Source organism: Scomber japonicus, chromosome 16 (genome assembly GCF_027409825.1).
Source record: "Scomber japonicus isolate fScoJap1 chromosome 16, fScoJap1.pri, whole genome shotgun sequence".
NCBI classification, from domain to species: domain Eukaryota; kingdom Metazoa; phylum Chordata; class Actinopteri; order Scombriformes; family Scombridae; genus Scomber; species Scomber japonicus.
The window spans coordinates 14,018,680-14,037,477 of NC_070593.1; the positions used below are offsets into that span (position 1 = coordinate 14,018,680).

Here is an 18,798-nt window from a genome sequence, read left to right on the forward strand (position 1 = left end):
GAGGGGAGGAGGAAGACTCTCACAGAGGGGGGAGGGAGATGAGGAGACGCAGTATTGTTTCATTACAGAGATAACAGAGCATATTTAATAGTGGTGTTGCTCTCGGTCAGTGTTATGGGTCTCTCGTTTGTCATTCTGACAGCATCGACACAACAGGGTAACCAGGCTACCTTGGCTAAGCCAGCTAGCCCATACATACACCCATGAGCACGCTACAACTAAATGGTGCGCTGCCAAAAGGTCCCAGGTGGAACTTGTGCTAGAATGATTGTTCCACAAGTCGGACTGAGTGGATTATTAAACTATGTAGACAGTAATAGTTTAGGTCACGGAGCTACACATACCGTCACACCCCCATGAAGATGATATCAACAAGATCAATAAAATGCTAGCTTTAGCTGCCAGCTTGAACTTGAACTCCTGTTTTTTTTTTAGTACAACCTATCTTCTATTTCTATAACACTTTTCCATGTGGTGTTGTCTTTGTTGAGATTTGAGGCCTTAAAGTTCAATGGGCTCAACCTAATGGGTGTGAAAGCCAGCAGGCAGACAGGTGTTGTACAGACGATGTACGTCAGCCAACATAACTGACTAGCAGTCTTTCTCTTTGATCCTATTTTTAGATGCTGTTTCTAGATGCACCGTCCATGCTATTTATTCATGCTACAAATTTTACCAAACCCGATTAAACTCTGGTATGTGGCTATTGCCGTGCCATTTGATGTCAGGCAGCCGGGACATTCTCTTCAAAGGCCTTCCCAGCATTCCCTTCAGTGCTTGCCTGTCCTCCCCCCTCCTACTTTTCTCACCCACCCTGCCTCCCCCTCTTCCCTTCCTCCCCCTCTTCCCTTCCTCCTGTTTGTCATGCTGTCACTTTCTCTCAGAGGGCACACACTGACCTTGTTCATAAGCAGTCATGCTGGTGTGAGGTTTGTGGGTGTGCGTGCATGTGTGTGGGCGCGTGCACACGGTTCTCTTATTCAAGCTTGCTTTGACCACAATTTGAACCAAATCTGCCAGACTGTTGGTATGCACACTTTGTACACACTCATGGACACATGTTATATGATTGGCTAATCTTGTCTGTTTAAGAAAGCGTTAGGAAAAGGGTAAAACAGGTCCGACTTGAGCAACAAACTGTTAATATATGACTGTGTCTTTTGTCAATATATGACTGTGTCTTTTTCTTTATTTATTTATTTTTTAGTCCTGCATACAGTGGCAGCCTACGTGGCCTATCTGTCTCTGTCCCTTCTAGAAAATGCTGAGTCACCTTCCAGTCCCCATGTCCCCTAATAGGCCATAAGCAAACAGCCATGGTGAAATAATGGCCTGACTGCTGAAACTAGGCCCTCTCCCTGTGTGGAAAAGGGGAAAACGAGAGTGGAATATTGAACTTTTGTGCGTGTGTGTGTGTGTGTGTGTGTGTGTGTGTGTGTGTGTGTGTGTGTGTGTTGTAAAGAGCAGTGCCATGGCAACAGCTCTCTGTGGAGTAGAAAGCAGGTGGGTGGCACTCAAGTCAAGCTCTAAGCTCCGTGTGTGTACGTGTGTATGGGTGTACGTGTGTGTGTGCACGTGTATGCTCCTTTCACTTCGTGGTGCTCGTTGAGTTTATTGTAATCATGTCAGGTGAACCTCCTGCAGAGCACAGCAATGCATTGTTTGTAGTTAGACACCCTCACAGTGCTACAAATGAGCAGTGATCTAAAGTTGGGGTGTTTTGTATGACACAGCGTTCATCAAAAGTCTGTACAAACCTGCACCAACAGCAGGAGGTGAGAAGCAGGGTGCAGTTGACTATTTGAGACACTAACCATTTGCGGAAAATGAAATTGTAGTTCTGATTTTTTAAACACTCTTGAGCTCCACTGGTTTTGACACAAATAAGATATTTTATTTCATGAAATATTAACATTGTAATATTATTATCCTGTTACATCGTTTTGTGACATCTAAGGTTGTCTTTTTCAGACAACCTAGACCTCAACTCCTCACCTCAGGGGGAAGTAGTCAGCTTTCAAACCGCTGGCTTTCATGGTTGTACAGTGACATGCGATACAGCCTCAAAAGCTTTTTAGAGCACTTTCAGTGTCTGCTCACTGCATTTACTGTCAGCAGGGCAGGAAAAAAAGAAAAACCCAAATGTGGGGCTGCTTCATATATGTCTCTACATATCCTATTTTCACAAAAGAGTCAGGTGTGACTGGGCTTTTCACTGAGGCACCTGAAACGCTGCACACCATTTCCCAACCTCAGCCTCCCCAATTCAAATCTTGAAATATCTTTCCATTTAACTGTTTTGAAAGGCGATTGAGCAGTGATGGTTGTTTTTGAATACAGCCCATTCTGCCTTTCAGGTACGCCTAGTGCTACAATTTGGCACCTTCCAAGTGCTTTGGCGATCGCTGCCTTTTCAGAAGGGAAAACGACTCCCTCAGAGAGCTATTGTTACCCACACAGTATTGTCCACACCAGCACAAGTCAGAGACAGAGGCACACGCTTGTACACCTTCACACACAAATACAGCACTTTGAACCAGATCGGTATATCATAATTGCATTTCTACCAGTTAAATTGGCGTGCTTAAAAAAAAGAAATCCTAATCCATCTCTCTCTGATCCCTTCATCCATCCATCTTTCACTGATATTAATTGCTGCAGGACTAGCTGTCGTCTTTGTCTCTGTGAAGCAAGGGATCTATTAAAGAAGGGTGTCCTTTCAAAGTTAAAGCTAAATAGCTGACTAAAGGGCCGCTCCTGTCACCCTGCCTCTCTTCACAGGGCCCCATCGTCCTCTGTGTATGCCTGCCTCTCGCCTCCGCTTCCTCTGATATGCTGTGTTACTGCACTGGTGCTCCAACACACCCACACTGTCACATTCACTCACCGTCTCACATGCTCTCTGTATCTTTGTCTAGGAGGAGCAGAACAGAGGGAAGCCAAACTGGGAACACCTAAACGAAGACCTTCATGTCCTGATCACAGTGGAAGACACACAGGCCAGAGCTGAAATCAAGATGAGGAGAGCAGTAGAGGAGGTCAAGAAGCTCCTTGTACCTGCTGTGAGTACACACCGCACACATCACACACGCAGTGGTAGCTGCCTTTAGTCTAATAACATATTTAATGTTCTCCACAGTTCAGAACAATTTGTGTTTCCAAAGGAAATAAACAGAGGACATGGTTTAGCTTTGATTTAATGCTGAGAGAAGCCATTCCATGCTCGACTATCTTCGTCTACACAACAGGATAATGGGGCTACATATGGTACACCACTTCTATCCTACTGTTAGCATCCTGTTTACTACCATATATAGACCAAGGGAACAGGTTGGCTCTACCCCCAGTAGAGTGGAAAAAACAGCTAGCTGCACACACCTCCTGTGACTGCCACATTTCATCTCCGCTTCCCCTCTGCCCCAACTTCCTAATATCACTGTGCCACTGGTGAAGGCTGCTGGTAGTTTTTTGGCATGCAGTGTGTATTTTCCCTGATAACTGCGGTGACCAGGTGGACAGGGCAGCTGAAGGCCCAGATTTGCCATCAGGTGGCAGTGCAAAGGGCTTGGTGGTCTGCGGAACTGGGGCCAGGCACGCAAGGTTAAACAAGTGATGCACTAGCACTTAAAACTGAGATCATGATGTTGTTAATCTGCTGCCTGCACACACTTAAATGCAGATCTCCGCTTCATGTTAACAGTCTTTCACTTAGAGAGAAACACATGCAGTTAGGTTGCCTAACATGGAGTCCTACATGTAGAATTTATCAGCTTGATGATTTTTCAGTGAATTATACAACAGAATTACAGTTCTGTCTTCAAACATTTGGCAAGTGACACGCCAAGGAAGAAAACCTCCTTCAATTATAAACAAACACACACAGTAGGTTTGGAAGGCTTCAAAGGGGGGAAAGTATGGAATGATGGCATATCTACAGCAGGTACTCACTATCTAAGAGTGTAATCTGGAAACATGCTTGAAAAGAATATACTGTGTCTGATCATAGCAAATGTAGTCACACTTTATTATAGCTCTATCTCAGCGGGGCCTGAGCCCAGCCTGACAGTGCAGAAGCTCTTCAGTTCATGTCCTCTTGTTTAAGGATTGCTTGTCTCCATCCACCCTGCCTGTCACTTCTTCAGGCACTTGTTTTGTTTCAGATTTCCACAGCCTGTACAGAGTCTCAGAGGATGTTGATACACTTATACATACATGCACGCTTGCATACAAGCAAGCAAATATGTGCTTCAAACTTAAGGATGAAGCCATCCTCGGAAGCGACAGTGCTCTGAAGAGCGATGCCGAATGAGTCACTGTTAACACACGTGTGTAGACATATACACAACAAAACCCATTTTGGCATCCTTTTAAGTCAATGACAGCACCCGGCAGCTAACACTCATCTGAATGGAGTGCCGCAGAAAATTGCTTCTTCACTTTTCTAGAAATATCCCCACAGTTCACTACTTGACAAGTGCATTAAAGACGGTCCAGTAATTCAGCACCTGAACCATTTGGTGGGTTAAGGAGAAGTACTCTTCTTGTGTTCCTCAAACAGAAGAGAGAAGCTTCTAGCTCTTTTGAGACACTAATGAAATCTCTCTCATAAAAAGTTTCACTCTACCCCTAATTCAAATAAGACTTTTATAGAGATAATTAATGACCCATTGCAGTCCACCAGAGGCCATTTTTTTCTTCAGGCAAAGCATCTTTGTTCATTTAATCGTAATGAAAAGATCCGTCCATTAGATAGACATTGTGTGTGGTGTGCGACTTTCTGAGTCTATCAAATTTACCTATAACTGCTGTTATTCTTGAGGCATAAAATGTCCTCATCTTTTTATACATGTGTATATATATATATATATATATATATCAAAGGCACTTTTGTTTTCTCTCCTTTGTTTTACTGTTTATATATTCCAAATGTAAAAACCTGCCACTACTTAGTATACTTAGAATTCATGTTTGCTTTTGAACATATTTTGGCTCATTCATCAATACCTGATTAATTAGTAATGAACAGAAAAATAAGTCAAGTTTTGATTTCTGTTCTGACCTTCAGTTAAGCTTATGTTACGTGGACTCTTTATGCACATTAATTACCACAAGGGTCCAGCACTGGCCCAGAGTGTGACAATTTTAAATGTCAATAGAAGTGATGTTGTTTCAGTATGTCAGAGTAAGATGTCCTCTCCCACTAACTTCCTTTTGTGCATTATCTATCCATGAACGCCTCAGGGCTCTACGTTGCATGTGCATGTGCACATGTCATGAGTGGGTGGGCAGTAGGGCTGGCTGGCAGTAATGCCCTTTATCATGCTAAACTAAATTGGATTAAAGTATGGACACAATGGGTACACACTGATCTAATGAAGGGCATCTTCTCCACGTTTGCCAGCGTAAAATCGCCTTTATTAAATGGCTGAGGAAACAAAATGAGGTCATGCTTTTATTCCCTTTCAAGGAATAGGCTTTACTTGTCATTGAAGTGGACCAGCCTGCAGAAACAAAGGGAGGGCATGGAGTGATAAGTAAATATAAGTGAATAAAAGTTAAAGGCTCTATAATCATATTTTGGCTTTTAAAGACCCCCTCCAGTGCAAATCATGTTTTTAACCTTGTTAATCTGTCCATGTAGTGTCTTTCTAATGTAAGAGGCCATATCAGAAGTGAAATAATTTTAGATAGAATAATTATAGATACTTGCAGAGTCTACCTCCTCGGGTTATCCCTGAATGGTTATTCCAATGTACACGAAGGGTGGGAAGCTGTCAAGCTGAAAAGGCGTGATAAAATTATACATCATGTCAGCGCTGTTTGGTTTAGTAGTGTAAAGAAATTACAGCCGTTCTAACTTTTTATCACGGCAATGTTGTGGGATCTCTGTATAAAAGGGGCTACTGGCTTAAAATAGCTGTAGGATATTTTGCAGGATCATGACTCACTTTGTCAATGCAAACTAGATTATGTATGTTGTAAACGCGTTTTGTTCTTGTCTGTATCCATCATTAACATTTCAGTGATTGACATGTTTGCCCAGCTAATATTGACAGTTGTGTAACACCCTGTCAGTCACCTCTCCTTATTCAGAGATAGATTGACAACTGGAAGAAGCCACTGATGGGAAGGGTTAAAGGTACACACTTGTTCCACTTTGCCCTCTGTAATGCTCTTTTGCTCCTTAGTCTTATGAACTCTTCAACTCTCCATGAACTTGGAGCAGGGGGAACAACGGCGAGATGAGAGAGACAGAGGGTGCGAGAGATGGGTGGGAGAGCTTGATTGAGCTACTCTTTCAAGTGTGGATTTACTCCACTGATCCTGCCCTAGCACACACACACACACCTTAGTGCACACATACACAGACACATGGCTACGCATGCTGAGAAAAATGCTCCCACGTGCATGCACATACACACATAGTACACACCGACTAAAATGCTACGCTCATCACTTGAGTCTTTGGTTAAGGCCCTCAAACAGAGCCGGCAGCAGAGCCCCACTGCACTTTGGGTAACCTCCACTTAGATACGTGCAGAGCTGTGTGTATAAACCCTGACTGGGCCATCCTACTTCACCACGCTGCCCCCACAAAAGCTGGAAAGAAATAATGACTGATATGAAGGCAGGTATTGTCTTGAGATTGACAGCAGACCCTGACCATTTCTGATAGAGGCAGAACATATTGCCATAATTACATAGAATGACGTTGCCATTACAGCTATGAATCAGCTCTCAGCTGACTTGTGTAAACAGGCGCATTCTTAAATCTGAATCCATCTGTATTATGCTCACATTATTAATGATCTTCTGCTCAGTTGTACTCTCCATGTCAAACAACGCTTGGATGGCGAACAAAGAAATCATTTTGTGTGTAATAAAACTTGGCCTGGAAACTGTACATAGTGTGCCACATATCCACACGACTGTGTGTCAAGCTGGCCTTTGGCTTTAGGGGGTTTTCTGCATAATCCCCCTTAAAGGCCAAACATGGAATACTGCAGCAGAATGGATGCCACATACCTTGAATATAGTAAATCAACACAGGATCACTTGCAGCAGACAACTGCATGTTGCACTTTAAGCCATGCACCTATTAAATGATGTCAAAGAAGATATTTTTACCTTTGACAACTGAGCGCAAAACAGCCTCATCATTGATTAGGTTTCACAAGTGCAACACGCTTAAATGTTAAAGAGAGCAGCAGCAGTTGTCTCTCTCATTTAACATTTACTTTTTAATTTGTCAACAATTATGTTAGTCAAGAGAAATGCATTTAATGATATCAGATTACATGAAAATGCACAGAATGATACACAGAGAGGGCAATCACTAGAGAAAATGTCTTAATCTTTGATGGAGCTTATTTGTCTGATCAGAACATGTCAAGCTGGTTTCCTGTCGTCATTAACCGACATTACCACAGTTAAACTAACTGGGCCATGCTTCACCACCATGTCTCCTTTTTTACACAGCGGTTAAAGGTGTTCAAAGGTGGTGTCAATGTGTAGGTGATGCACAGCGATGTGATCAGTCAGTATGACGGCTTATTAAGATCTATGACCGATCGCCTCTCTGTGCTGGAAGGCTTTGGCAGATGTGACAGCACAGTTAATAGGTGACACTGTGTGCTTGTGTGTATGTGTGTGTCTGTACATCTGGCTTGGCTGTATGTGGCTGTATTTGTGTATTCATGTACGTGTGTGTGTGTGTGTGTGTGATTGACAGATGTATGCATTGTTATGGATATAATAAATTCTCAGTGGTCGCCTCAAGTCACAGCACTGTGTGAAGGGTACAGGAAACCTGTGCTTTCTCATAAAATGTCCTTTTCCTATTAGATATTAAGAATACTAGAAATGTCTAACATTTAACTTTTAGGTTCTTGTGCTGAATATGCATATATTTGGATGGGTTATTTCTTTTGGGGATAAACCATTGCCTCCTTAGATTCCTGTCATCCTGAAATTTGCCAACTATGGACAGTGCGGTAATCTTGTGTCATAGACTTAAGGCTGCATTCACATCAAGTCAGGCCTAGTCGGGCTGAATGAGTTTGAAAAAATGATATAATTGTGATCAGTTTTACTAGTACTGCAATTTATTATAAAATATTATTTTGTCCCACATTTTGCCTTTAATAAATAGCCCTATTGCGCCCTCTGTGATTTTTAAAATTGCAGTTTCATTGCAATTTCAATAAATTGTTCAGCCTGACCACATGGGGTGCTGCAAAAAATGAAGCAGCGGAAAGAAATTGAACTAGAATGAACTTTTGCAGAAATGCAATGAGACGACCAATCACTAAAGGCAGCGATCAGACTGATCAGAGCCATAGAGGGTAGGATATTTCTCTTCGTTTGATAACGTTAAAAGTAAAGTTAGACTGAGAGAAAGAGAGAGAGATAGAGAGAGAGAAGCAGTGTTCGAGTGAGCCAGAGAGTGAATGAAAACAGCAAGTGGTGGGCGCGAGAACAAAGCCGGTGAATGAGAGAAATAAAATGTTAAATCTTGTCACAATAGTTTTGAGCCCTGCATGATTTTCAGTCAGTGTTGCTGTTTTAGTAAATGAAGCATATCATTCTTAAGCATTTCACTGCAATATGCTGTGAATAGAACAACAGGTAAATCCTGAAATGTAAATGTAAACACGTTACCCTGGAGACTAACCTACAGTACAGCATCTTATGCCTGGTGAGAGATGAAATTGTTGTGCGCTGTGGTGACAAGTCGGCTATGTACAGAATTTTTTACTATTCTGGTCTTTCTTTCACTCTTTACTTCATGATTTTCAATTTATTTGATCAACATGGATTGGTTGATAATGATGCAGCAAAAGTCCTCCAGCCAGGATTCCAACCAGGGTCCACTGCTTACGTGGCAAAACAAATCAGTTTTTGCATTGTGCAAAGTACCAACACTGAGAGAGGAAGCTGGCTAGTGTTGAATTTCTTAACACACACACACACACACACACACACACACACACACACATAGAGTCCGAGAAGCAAGAAGTGTTAGGTTTGAGGGGAAAACAGCACACAGAAAAAGAAAGAAAGAGCTAGTTGGTTCTGGGGCGTTTTGGTCTCAAAGAGCCAAGCGCATGTCTCCCTGAATGAAACTGTCATTGCCGAGAACAAAGTGAGCATAGTAGCAGCCTGAGCAGACCAGCGGCCTCGAGCACTACTCTCCATTTGCAGCACAACAGGAACCCAGTCTTGCTCTGACTTACTGCTCCCTCTTGTGCTCCATCTCGCTCTCTTTCCCCTCCATCCTTCAAATGCCCCCTTTTTTAAACTGGTATTTTTTTTATATTTTTCCACATATGTATATTTAGTCCACATAATGGAAATTGGATGATGGTTTCATTGTTCCACTTTATTTATTTTTTAGTAAATACATTGGTAATGGGTTGGAAAGTTATCAGTTGCCATGCTTGGTTCACCAATCCTAGACTAAGTTTCTCTTTTGAGGAAAAACTATACGCCTCTTTGTTTTTGTTCCCCTGAGCCTTCTGTCTCTCCTCATCTCTCTCTTTCTCTCGCTCTCTTTTTTCTTTCCATTTCTCTTCTATGCACCACCTTTGAGGAAGAACATACAGTATATGGTTTTTGTGAAAAGGCAGACAGATGGACCTTAATGGACGCCAAGTTTGGCGATCTGCGGGGTGTTGTGTCTGTACTCGCCAGTATGCATCCGGCTTGGCTGAGTGCTACAATGGCAGCACCATCAGAACCACTCACACAGGAACCACACAGAGAGAAGATGATGCAGAGCTAGATGTCAACAGTGGAAGTCTGTTCTATGCAGCAGTGAAGTGACTTTGTAATCAATAAACACCTCCTTTTTATTTTTCTTTCTCTTTTTAGCTCTCAAACTCTCTTCTCTTTCTCTCTCTCTCTCTCTCTTTCTCTCTGTCAACAGTGTATGACAAATGAGTACAAAACACCATCTGGCTGCATTCATCCATGTGTGCCTCTCCAATTAATGATGTTTATTCTCTGTTTGGTCTACCTATCACTACCATTTTCCTTTATTTACCCCTCCGCACACACGTTCTCTGTCATGCATGATATTCCACCATATCCATAAAAACAGAAGCTCACATTTATTGCTGAGTCAGATTGATTGGCTTGTGTGGTGCATGTCCTTTTAGCACATTACTTTAAAGGCAATACTTAGCAACAGGTGTCTACCAGAGTGCAATTGCCTTAAAACTGCAACATTATGGTCATTTAATTATGCTACTTTAGTTTCTGAAAGAAAAAAATGAGGCTGCAGCTTTTAATGAAACTAGCTTTTGTTTTTCTGTCATATCCTGACAGCCTCAACAGAGACCATTTAGGTCACTATCTGTTCCCTAGCTTCCCTAGTTACAGAGTAAAGAGGCCTTGTATTGCAGGCAGTCAGTAGGTAGATGGTTTTAGTCTACCTGACAGCATCCCTTTCCCTGTAGGCTGTCATTACCTTCATAGAGAGAGAGAGAGAGAGAGCAAGAGGTTGTTAATCATCTTTTTAATTGGCTTCCTTGACTTGTTGACCTCAACTTGATTCAGCAAGCCTGCATCGCTGTGCTCCTCCTTCAACACTGTTATGCTGTTTTCTCCTTCTGACTTGCTTGTACTGTGTGTACATCTCTGAATGGAAACAAAAAAATGTGACCTTTGACTCCTAGTCTTCCTCTTGTCCTCTACTTTAATCATTATCCATCTTCACATCATGACACTCTTTAGAGTCATTTATCCAGCCTTTTGGCCCATCCATGCCCTGTTAATACATGTGAGACTGGTACTTCAGACAAATATTGAAAGGCTGTAACCAGGAGAGCAGAGGAGAGCAAACACTAAAACTGTGGGTTAAAAAAATCACCTCTGATTAATGATGTAGGGGTGATGAGTGGGTAATTGGAATTGACCATTTAAACCTTTTTACCAGAGGGAACGTGGCTTTTCAGACACTTGTGCCAATAATGATCACTACATGTTGTTTGATTGGTCAGTTTGTGACAAGTGACCATGATCGGCCATGTCAGGTGAAAGAGTTTTTTACTCAAGCATGCATGCCAACTTTTATGCATTCCCTGCTTAAGGCCGTATTCACACCAAATCTGGCAATGCGGCACCTTCCCGCAGGGTTGTGCCGAGGTGTGGGCGTGTTTGTTTGTGCGTTAGAAAGTAACTGCTGTGAAACAATCAGAAAATGTTTTATTTCTCTGATTCACTGCGTTGTTCTTGCGACCACCGCTCTCTCTATAGCTCGCTCGACCACCGCTGCGCTCACTCTCTCTCTCTCTCTGTCTCGCTCATGCTCTCAGCTCGCTCGCGCTCACTCGCTCTGTTTCTCTCATCTTTTTTAAAATGAGCTGGAAAACCAACAACAAAGTCCACAAGTAAACAATGTTTTTCTTCCCGTAGGCGACTTCAGCGTGATGGCTCCCTTATATGATTGGCCACTGCAATGTGACGTTGGGTTTTTCAGTAAAAGTTGATTCTGGTTCAACTACTCTTAAGATGGCTACTTTGTTTTTTTGCTGAAAGTCATATGGTCCCCACTCCTGCAGCCTACTGCTAGGACTGCCATTTTCCCACATTGCTTTATTTGGTGTGAGTGCAGCCTAATGGTCTTCATGAACTTCTTTGTTGCATTTAAAAAAAACTAAAAAACAACTGGCATGATCAGTTTCCAGCAGCCCCTCCTCAACTGCACTCCAGACAACAGGGTTTCATCCTCATGCCTAAATGTTGGCATTGGCTTCAAACACCTGAAAGCAGGCTCAAGCAAGACCCTGACTGGCTTCCCTGTTCACCAGTACGGCGTGGGTTGAAAATAAATGGCCACAAATAGAACCAGTCACATCAGACCAGACACACACATGCAAAAAAAACAATTATTTGAAAAGGGAGCTATTTTTACCTGGGCCTTACCTCCTCATTGTTTATTAGGAAATGGGAAGATAGGGAAACCACCATCCTACTCTCTTTGGTAAATTATGTTAGAAGACCATGATGTTTATCAGGTATTGCATATATTTTTATGTATGCTTTGTATTCCCTATTTTCCAACATCAAAAGTTTTGTCTCCTTCCCTTAAATCACTCTTTTCATTTTTTATGTTTCTAGTTATAGCTAGGATGAGATATTTAGAACATCTCTGCATAAATTGTAGTGACAAACTTCTGTGTGTTGTTTTTGTTTACCTTATCTCATTGTAATGGCACCTACAGTATCTGACTAAAAGTGTACACTTCTTCTCTTGTGCTACTTTCTTCTTCATTTTCCTGCTGCTTTTTTCTACTCATCTCTTTTCCAGCATTTCTATTTTCCCCTCAGTGTGTCATCTTTCTCTTTTCAAATGTTTTTGTTTTAAATTTGTTCTCTCCCCCGCTGTCATTGCTCATTTTTTCTGTCTGGATCATTTGAAGGAACAAGCAGTTCACCCCTCCTTACTGTTACTGTATTGGCAGTAGCCTGAAGGCCACTAGCAGTTAGTGACACATGGTTATAAACCACAGAGCAGACTGGGGCTGTCTGTCTCAACATTGCCACTAAAACAAAAAGCATGGCATGGTCATTGTTGCATTATAAAACTATATAAAGCTGTTTTCCATAGACTGTGATTGAGTGGATATTTCATAAAAAGGCTTTGTTGTTACTTGGTTGAAACAACATTTTAATGATTCCCAAGTAGCACACATTCCTCTGCTGTAAGCTTTTTATTCCTGTGCTACACAGGGTAACTATTGAGATTCTGTCCATGTGTGCCAAGTCCCTCTTGTCAGCCCGCGCCCGACAGGAGGGACTCGCTCTGGTTTTGGCCCGAGGGTTCCTTCCCTGCCACCCCTCCCCTCTACATCTCCATCTGCACATCCCTGCTCATCTCCAACTCTATGGCTCTCCTGAGGGGTGGACAGGTGGTTCTGACCCTAAAGAAACAGTACCCTGTAGAGAACAACCTGCCTAAGCCTGGCCACCTTCCCATGTCCTCCTCCTCTTTCATTTCCTGGCCCTACAACTAAAAGGCAAGCAGACTTCTTCAGCCACCTAATCCATTGCGATTCAGCCACTCTGCCTCACACATGGGAAAGACAGTCTACTGCAAGCATGAAGTTGCAAACCAGCAAAGGAACTGCAGTGGCTTTGTGGTCATGGGAGTAATTGTGTTTAATGTAGATAAATAGAATTTCATATTTATGTACATCTCCCCAGTGGCATACCTATAGTATACTCATTAGTTATTGTGGGAGTTATTGTGTTTCAGATATCATTTGTGTGCATGTGATTTCATAAGAACAAAGAAATAGGGAGTGTGACTTTGTATTCTGCTCTCCCTGCTGTTCCCCACATCATCAGGAGTCAGCTCACAGAGACAGCCACAGGAAATGGTGTAAACTTCAAGGCAGGAAAAAGATACAGATTGCAATAACATTTGAGCTGAATAACATCTTTCATCATGGCCCTCCCTCACTTGTTTTAATCCCACTATCATTCACCGGCTCACTGGAATAGACAACTGGGGAAGAAAGACATAAGCACAGTAGTATGCAGACATTACCACTGTCATAAACAATCTAGGGTTGCCAAAGTGTAAATTACATGTAAAACATAATGGTACACTTCACTTTTTACAGTCCTATCTCAATTGTGTGGTAGTTAAGCTAAAACAACATCTGCACTAGAGATGTCCTTGGCTGATCCTGATGATTGGATCAGGGTTAGCGTTAGGGCTATTTTTCAAACAGGACCTTCAGAAATTAGATGATCTAGCTTCTTACAAATGTATTTCAGATTTATTCATCTACAGTTGCAATTTTATTGTATCTAATATATTTAATCTATGTTTTAAGTAAATAAAACTATCAGATCAGACTTAGTAAAAGCAGATACACGAAGAAATTTGATCTGATCTGTGCCAAAAAACACACGTGGAATTGATCTCCTAGAGATAAATATATTCTTCATCAATCATCTTTGTAATAATGACTAATTGATCAAAAAGTAATCACTAACATTTCTAGTTTAAGCACAAAGTGAAGTCTAGTTGAACAAACCTATGCATCGGTGTAGAGTGTCTGTGATGTCCCCTGTGTGTCCTCAGGTTTGGAAACTTGTCATCCATCGTTATGAACCGAGCCTCATCATGCCGCAATTAGCACTTTCTCTCTTACACTCTCTTGAGTTCTTCCCTTCCTTATTTCTCCTTGAAACATCATCCTGTTGCTAATCCATCTCTTTCATTTCATCCCTCTTAGGGGACTTAGTTCTGTTTCTTCTCCCGTTTCATTCATTTAGATTTTAAAGTCGGCCACAATCCCAAGTGAAGGTGCATTCTATGTACACAGGCCCTCTGCACCACTTACAAAATTGTCTTGCCCACTTGTACTATCCTTTTAATTTCAGTTCACACAGATACACATTCACTTAGGTCCCTAACCACGCAGGTCCCTTCCATCATTGTAAAATAACCTCCTTTCTAATCCACCTGGTTGTGTGTGGCTCCTCCGGGGGGGTTTTTTCAAGTGTTCTAATACAGAGCACAGGAAGAGGAGGCGGGTAACAAGGCAAACTGAGAGGCCCAGGCACTTTTAATCTGCCCTGGTCCTCCAGTGGCGAGGAGAGGGACCCTGCAGGCCCCTGGCCAATCTCTCTGCCTCACTTTGAAGGTCCCCTTAATCCCCTTACAGTGAGGCAAGGAAATGCAGAAGTGTGCCTGTGTGTGTGTGTGTGTGTTTTCATGTGTGCATATGCCTGTGGGTCAATTGTAGGGAAGTCACAGTTAGGACCTTGCATCTCCAAAGGCTCACTGTTGATCTGGACTTTTGCACATTGTCTTTCACACAAATGCCACTTTATGCATTGTCCACCCAACAGTAGTTTCTGGACTACCCCAAGGGCCTTACCAGGGCCAGGCTTCCACATCTGAAAAAAATGAGAATACACACACACATAGTGCTTTCATCTCTGCCTCTCCAGCGACCATGTCCCAGTGTTTAGGCAGGAAAATAGGATTGTGTAGAGCTCAGCGTTTAGAGAACCCAAAGGCTGCCCGTCAAATTCAACTCGTACAGTCTGTGATGCCTTGCTCTGCCAGCCCATCGGTCAAGTCATTTCAAACTTCATTCTCCAAGTCCCAACAGCCAGCTCCAGACTGATGGCTTTCTTTACCTCCACTACAACACAAGCCTTGATTCTATTTGTTATCTTGCTTGGGTTGATGTGCTTTGTCTTTCTCAGTCACTGTTGTTTCTCTCTGTGTATTTGTTTGTTAGCGGGGATGTTTGCAATACTTTACTTGCCATCTATTGCATTGACTGGTTTCCCCATGGTGGAACTCGGGTTATGTTAAGTGGGGCACAGCACAGCTAAAACCAAAACATTTCTTTTTTACTTCAAATAATTCAGTTGAAATCCCAATGTTTTTATTCTGCAAGAGAAAGTACAACATCTGTAACACTAACATACTAAGAAAAACAGAATATTCTTTTCAGCAACACATTGTAGGGGCTTAACACAGTACTGTGAGGATGCCTCATAGCTCTGCAAACTCAGTGATCCAAATCATCAACAGGATTACTGGAAATATATTCTTTTTGGTAGTGTGGTGACATATTTTTTTTTCATAGAAGAGAAGGGGCACCCTTTGACTTGCATATTCATATTGGTGATGTGAGTTGGTTGGTTTGTTGAATCGAGGCTTATATGCCTATGCAGAGATTGACAATTTAAGTTTTGCTGGCTTGGATGAAGCCGGATAGCCCTAGGTCACCCAGGAAGGTCTCAAAAATAGGTAGCTAGAAAATGGTGTTATTGGTCTGACTGCAAGTGACCAGGTGGATCCATCAAAAGGGCTCCAGATTTATCTTGCAGGAGGTACTTAGATTCCTGTTTTAGGAAAAGGCTCCAGTGATCAGCTCTGAGTCAGGATCTCTGAATCTGATGCAAATCCCCTAGCAGTATTTAAAGCTCCCAAATCATCCCTGGCCAAATCCCTTCAAGATATTCCCCGCTCGATTGGATGGCATTAAAGGATCGCAGCGACAGAACAATACACCGTCTGGCAGCCTGGTGGAATGAGGGATAAAGGGACGGGAGGAGAGAGAAAGCGGAAGGGGAAATGGAATAGAGGTGGACGAATAAGGTTGAGATTGAGGATGCAAATTGGGAATATGAGCTTGGAGAGGGCTACAGAGGACAGTGTGTATTTTATTGGTAGGAACAGACCGTGATGACGATGAAACGGAGGGAGCAGGAAACAGATGTTTGTTTGGGCCATACAACATGGTTGGACTGCTTGATCCTTCCTGCTCTTAGCCTGTAACATCATCTGTTTGTCAAAGCCGGTACAGACCAACAGGCTTTACTAATACATCTAAATTGTGTTGTTAAATCTGTGTATATTTTTCCAGGTTATTTATGTGAAGTTTAATCCGCTCTTAATACTGTTATGTTACATGGAATACTAGCCCAGTTTCTGAGGGTAAATAAGATCACTCAGAATTTCCACATAGCTTTTCCCATTGTACTATTGGAAGTGCTTTTGATGGAAGAGAAAAACTTTTTTTCCCCCCTTTCATTTCCAAAGAGGTGCATTGAGTTGGTAAAAAACATATTTTTCATTTTCTTTTCTCTTCTCTCTTTGTCCTCACTACTTCCTTCCGTCAATGTGTATGTCAGTAGATATTAATGAGGGCTGCACAGAGCACCAAGGCTGCCCACTTCACTTCCCTCCAGTACGATAAAAGGTTGTTGGAAGCACCATAGATCCAGGAGCCAGTGCCAGTGCCAGGGCCCAGACTGCCTCTGCCACCCATACTTTCATTTGATGTCACTAGGCTCTACAAATGTATTAATACCCACCAATGCTGCATTATATAAAACAGCTGCATATATTTAACTCTGTGGCCCCGGCCCTTTATGATCTATGTTATGATGTAGAAAGTCAAGTATTAACAGAAGAGTTAGCTCCTGACTTTGGATTGTGCCACTTTCAACTGTACGTCCGTAAGCCGCATGATTGACAGTAATGGGGAGGAGCAGCCGTGATGTGTTTGTAATAATCTGACTGGAGTCAGGTTCACTTCTATGCTAATGAGCTAGTGTGTTGGTGGTTTAGCATGACTAATAGCGCACATCGCTAACAGAGCTGTCTGGGAGTGAGGACGAGAGCAAAAGGAGTTAAAGGAGAAATAAAGAGGCTTTACGGGAGTGTTGTGAAGGTATAAGACAGTCGGGAGAGGAGAGTTGCAGGAGATTGCGTTGTTAGTCTTTGGGGAGAAGGAAAATACAGTTGAGGCCTGATTCCCTTGGCAGATATGTTCACAAAAGCAGAGGAGCAAGGCAGAGGAAGGAAAATTGCCTTTTGAAAGTGCAGCAGTGAATAAGAGAGAAAAAAGGGTTATGTGTATTGTTATATGTATGTTTTTCCTGCAGTTGATTAATAAACGCTCCTGTTATTGAGGAGTGAAAAGCATTCAATGTGCTTTTGTGTGCTGTATATGTATTTCTTCATGTCCAGGCATATATATGTTTTGTTTTTGCTGCAGTAGTTGTTTGATTTATGGTCTTGTCGATGAGAACATGGGAATCTGGTTTGCTGCACATATGTTTTCATCTCTTACTCCAGTCCAGCTTCCAAGTTTGTTTAGTCGACTTGAATTGATTAAACTCTCTTGTCACTTATTTATTTAGCGTTGAGATGTTTTGAAGCTGGCTACAAGTACTCGTTCCTTTCCCTTCTCTCACCCTCCGCTTCTGCAGAGTGTGGAATTGTTGATAAGTCGTCTTGGCAGCGCGGCGAGAGTAATCATTTTCCTCCAGATGTTAGAGTTTGGGAAGAAACCAAAAGGGAGTAGAGAGAGGGAGGGGAACAGGAGAAAAACCAACTGCCGCCACTACTAGTTCCACCCCTCTACATGGAGTCATCTACTCCTCCCTCCCCGAGGCTCCCAATACCACCTCCTCCACTCCACTCTGTTGATTTTTTCCCCCCTCCTCTCTCATTCTCAGTTCTACACATTCTGCCTTTCTGTATCCCAGGAGGCATCCAGGGCAGGCTGTGTTTACTGCTGAGGTAATTGGAGTAGTTTGGAGAGAGCCTGACCCTGCTAAGGCCTAAGATTTGTGTGTGTGTGTGTTGTGTGTGGTGTGTTTGTGTGTGTGTGTGCGCGCGCCCCTGTTTGTGATGACTGGCAGTGAGGCCAAGGAAGGAAAGCAGGCCTTAGCCAGTGTCAGCCCACTGGGGAACAGACAAATTGGTTTTCACTACACTGTCTGTCTTTTCTTGTCTCATATTCTGCAGCTATCCTTTCTTCTTCCTGCATATCTCTCCACCAACTCTAAAGACAATCATTCACGCTTTCTCTTGCGCTCGCTCTACAGCTGCTTTTTCTCCTCCTGATACTCTTTTGTTCCATGTCTCTTTCTATCTCTCTTTCTCGGCTCATCATTTCATCTCTCCCGAGCTGAGCTGCATAGACGGTGACTCTTGCCAGATATGAGCAAAACCTCCCCCACAGTTGCAGCCATAGACATGAGTAAATTCATCCAACCTAATCCAGGCGCCTGTTGTGTTTATCTGTGGGTGAGATGGATAGGAATGGGCCTGGAGTCAGGGTGTCATGTGGAGAGTGGGGATGCTGCTCTATAAACTCACTCAGACAGCCGCTCATCTGTTGCTTATTGTTATGCACACACGCATACATCATATAGCGTTGAACAAAAGCTATATTTTCTGTAACAATTGGCATTAGCTACAGTTTGTATTCATCAACATATGGACACAAGCTTTGATCAGAGAGA

At 42.6% G+C, this 18,798-nt stretch overlaps 1 protein-coding gene across 6 annotated transcripts in view; it reads left to right on the forward strand.

Annotated features, from left to right (window-relative positions):
• qkia (QKI, KH domain containing, RNA binding a) overlaps positions 1-18,798 on the forward strand; it is a 79,121-nt gene that overhangs the window by 46,350 nt on the left and 13,973 nt on the right. For all 6 annotated transcript variants that reach the window (XM_053335044.1, XM_053335047.1, XM_053335043.1 and 3 more), the window contains exon 4: positions 2,919-3,062. In XM_053335044.1, coding sequence (XP_053191019.1) covers positions 2,919-3,062 — 144 coding nt within the window. The remainder of the gene's footprint in view (positions 1-2,918; positions 3,063-18,798) is intronic.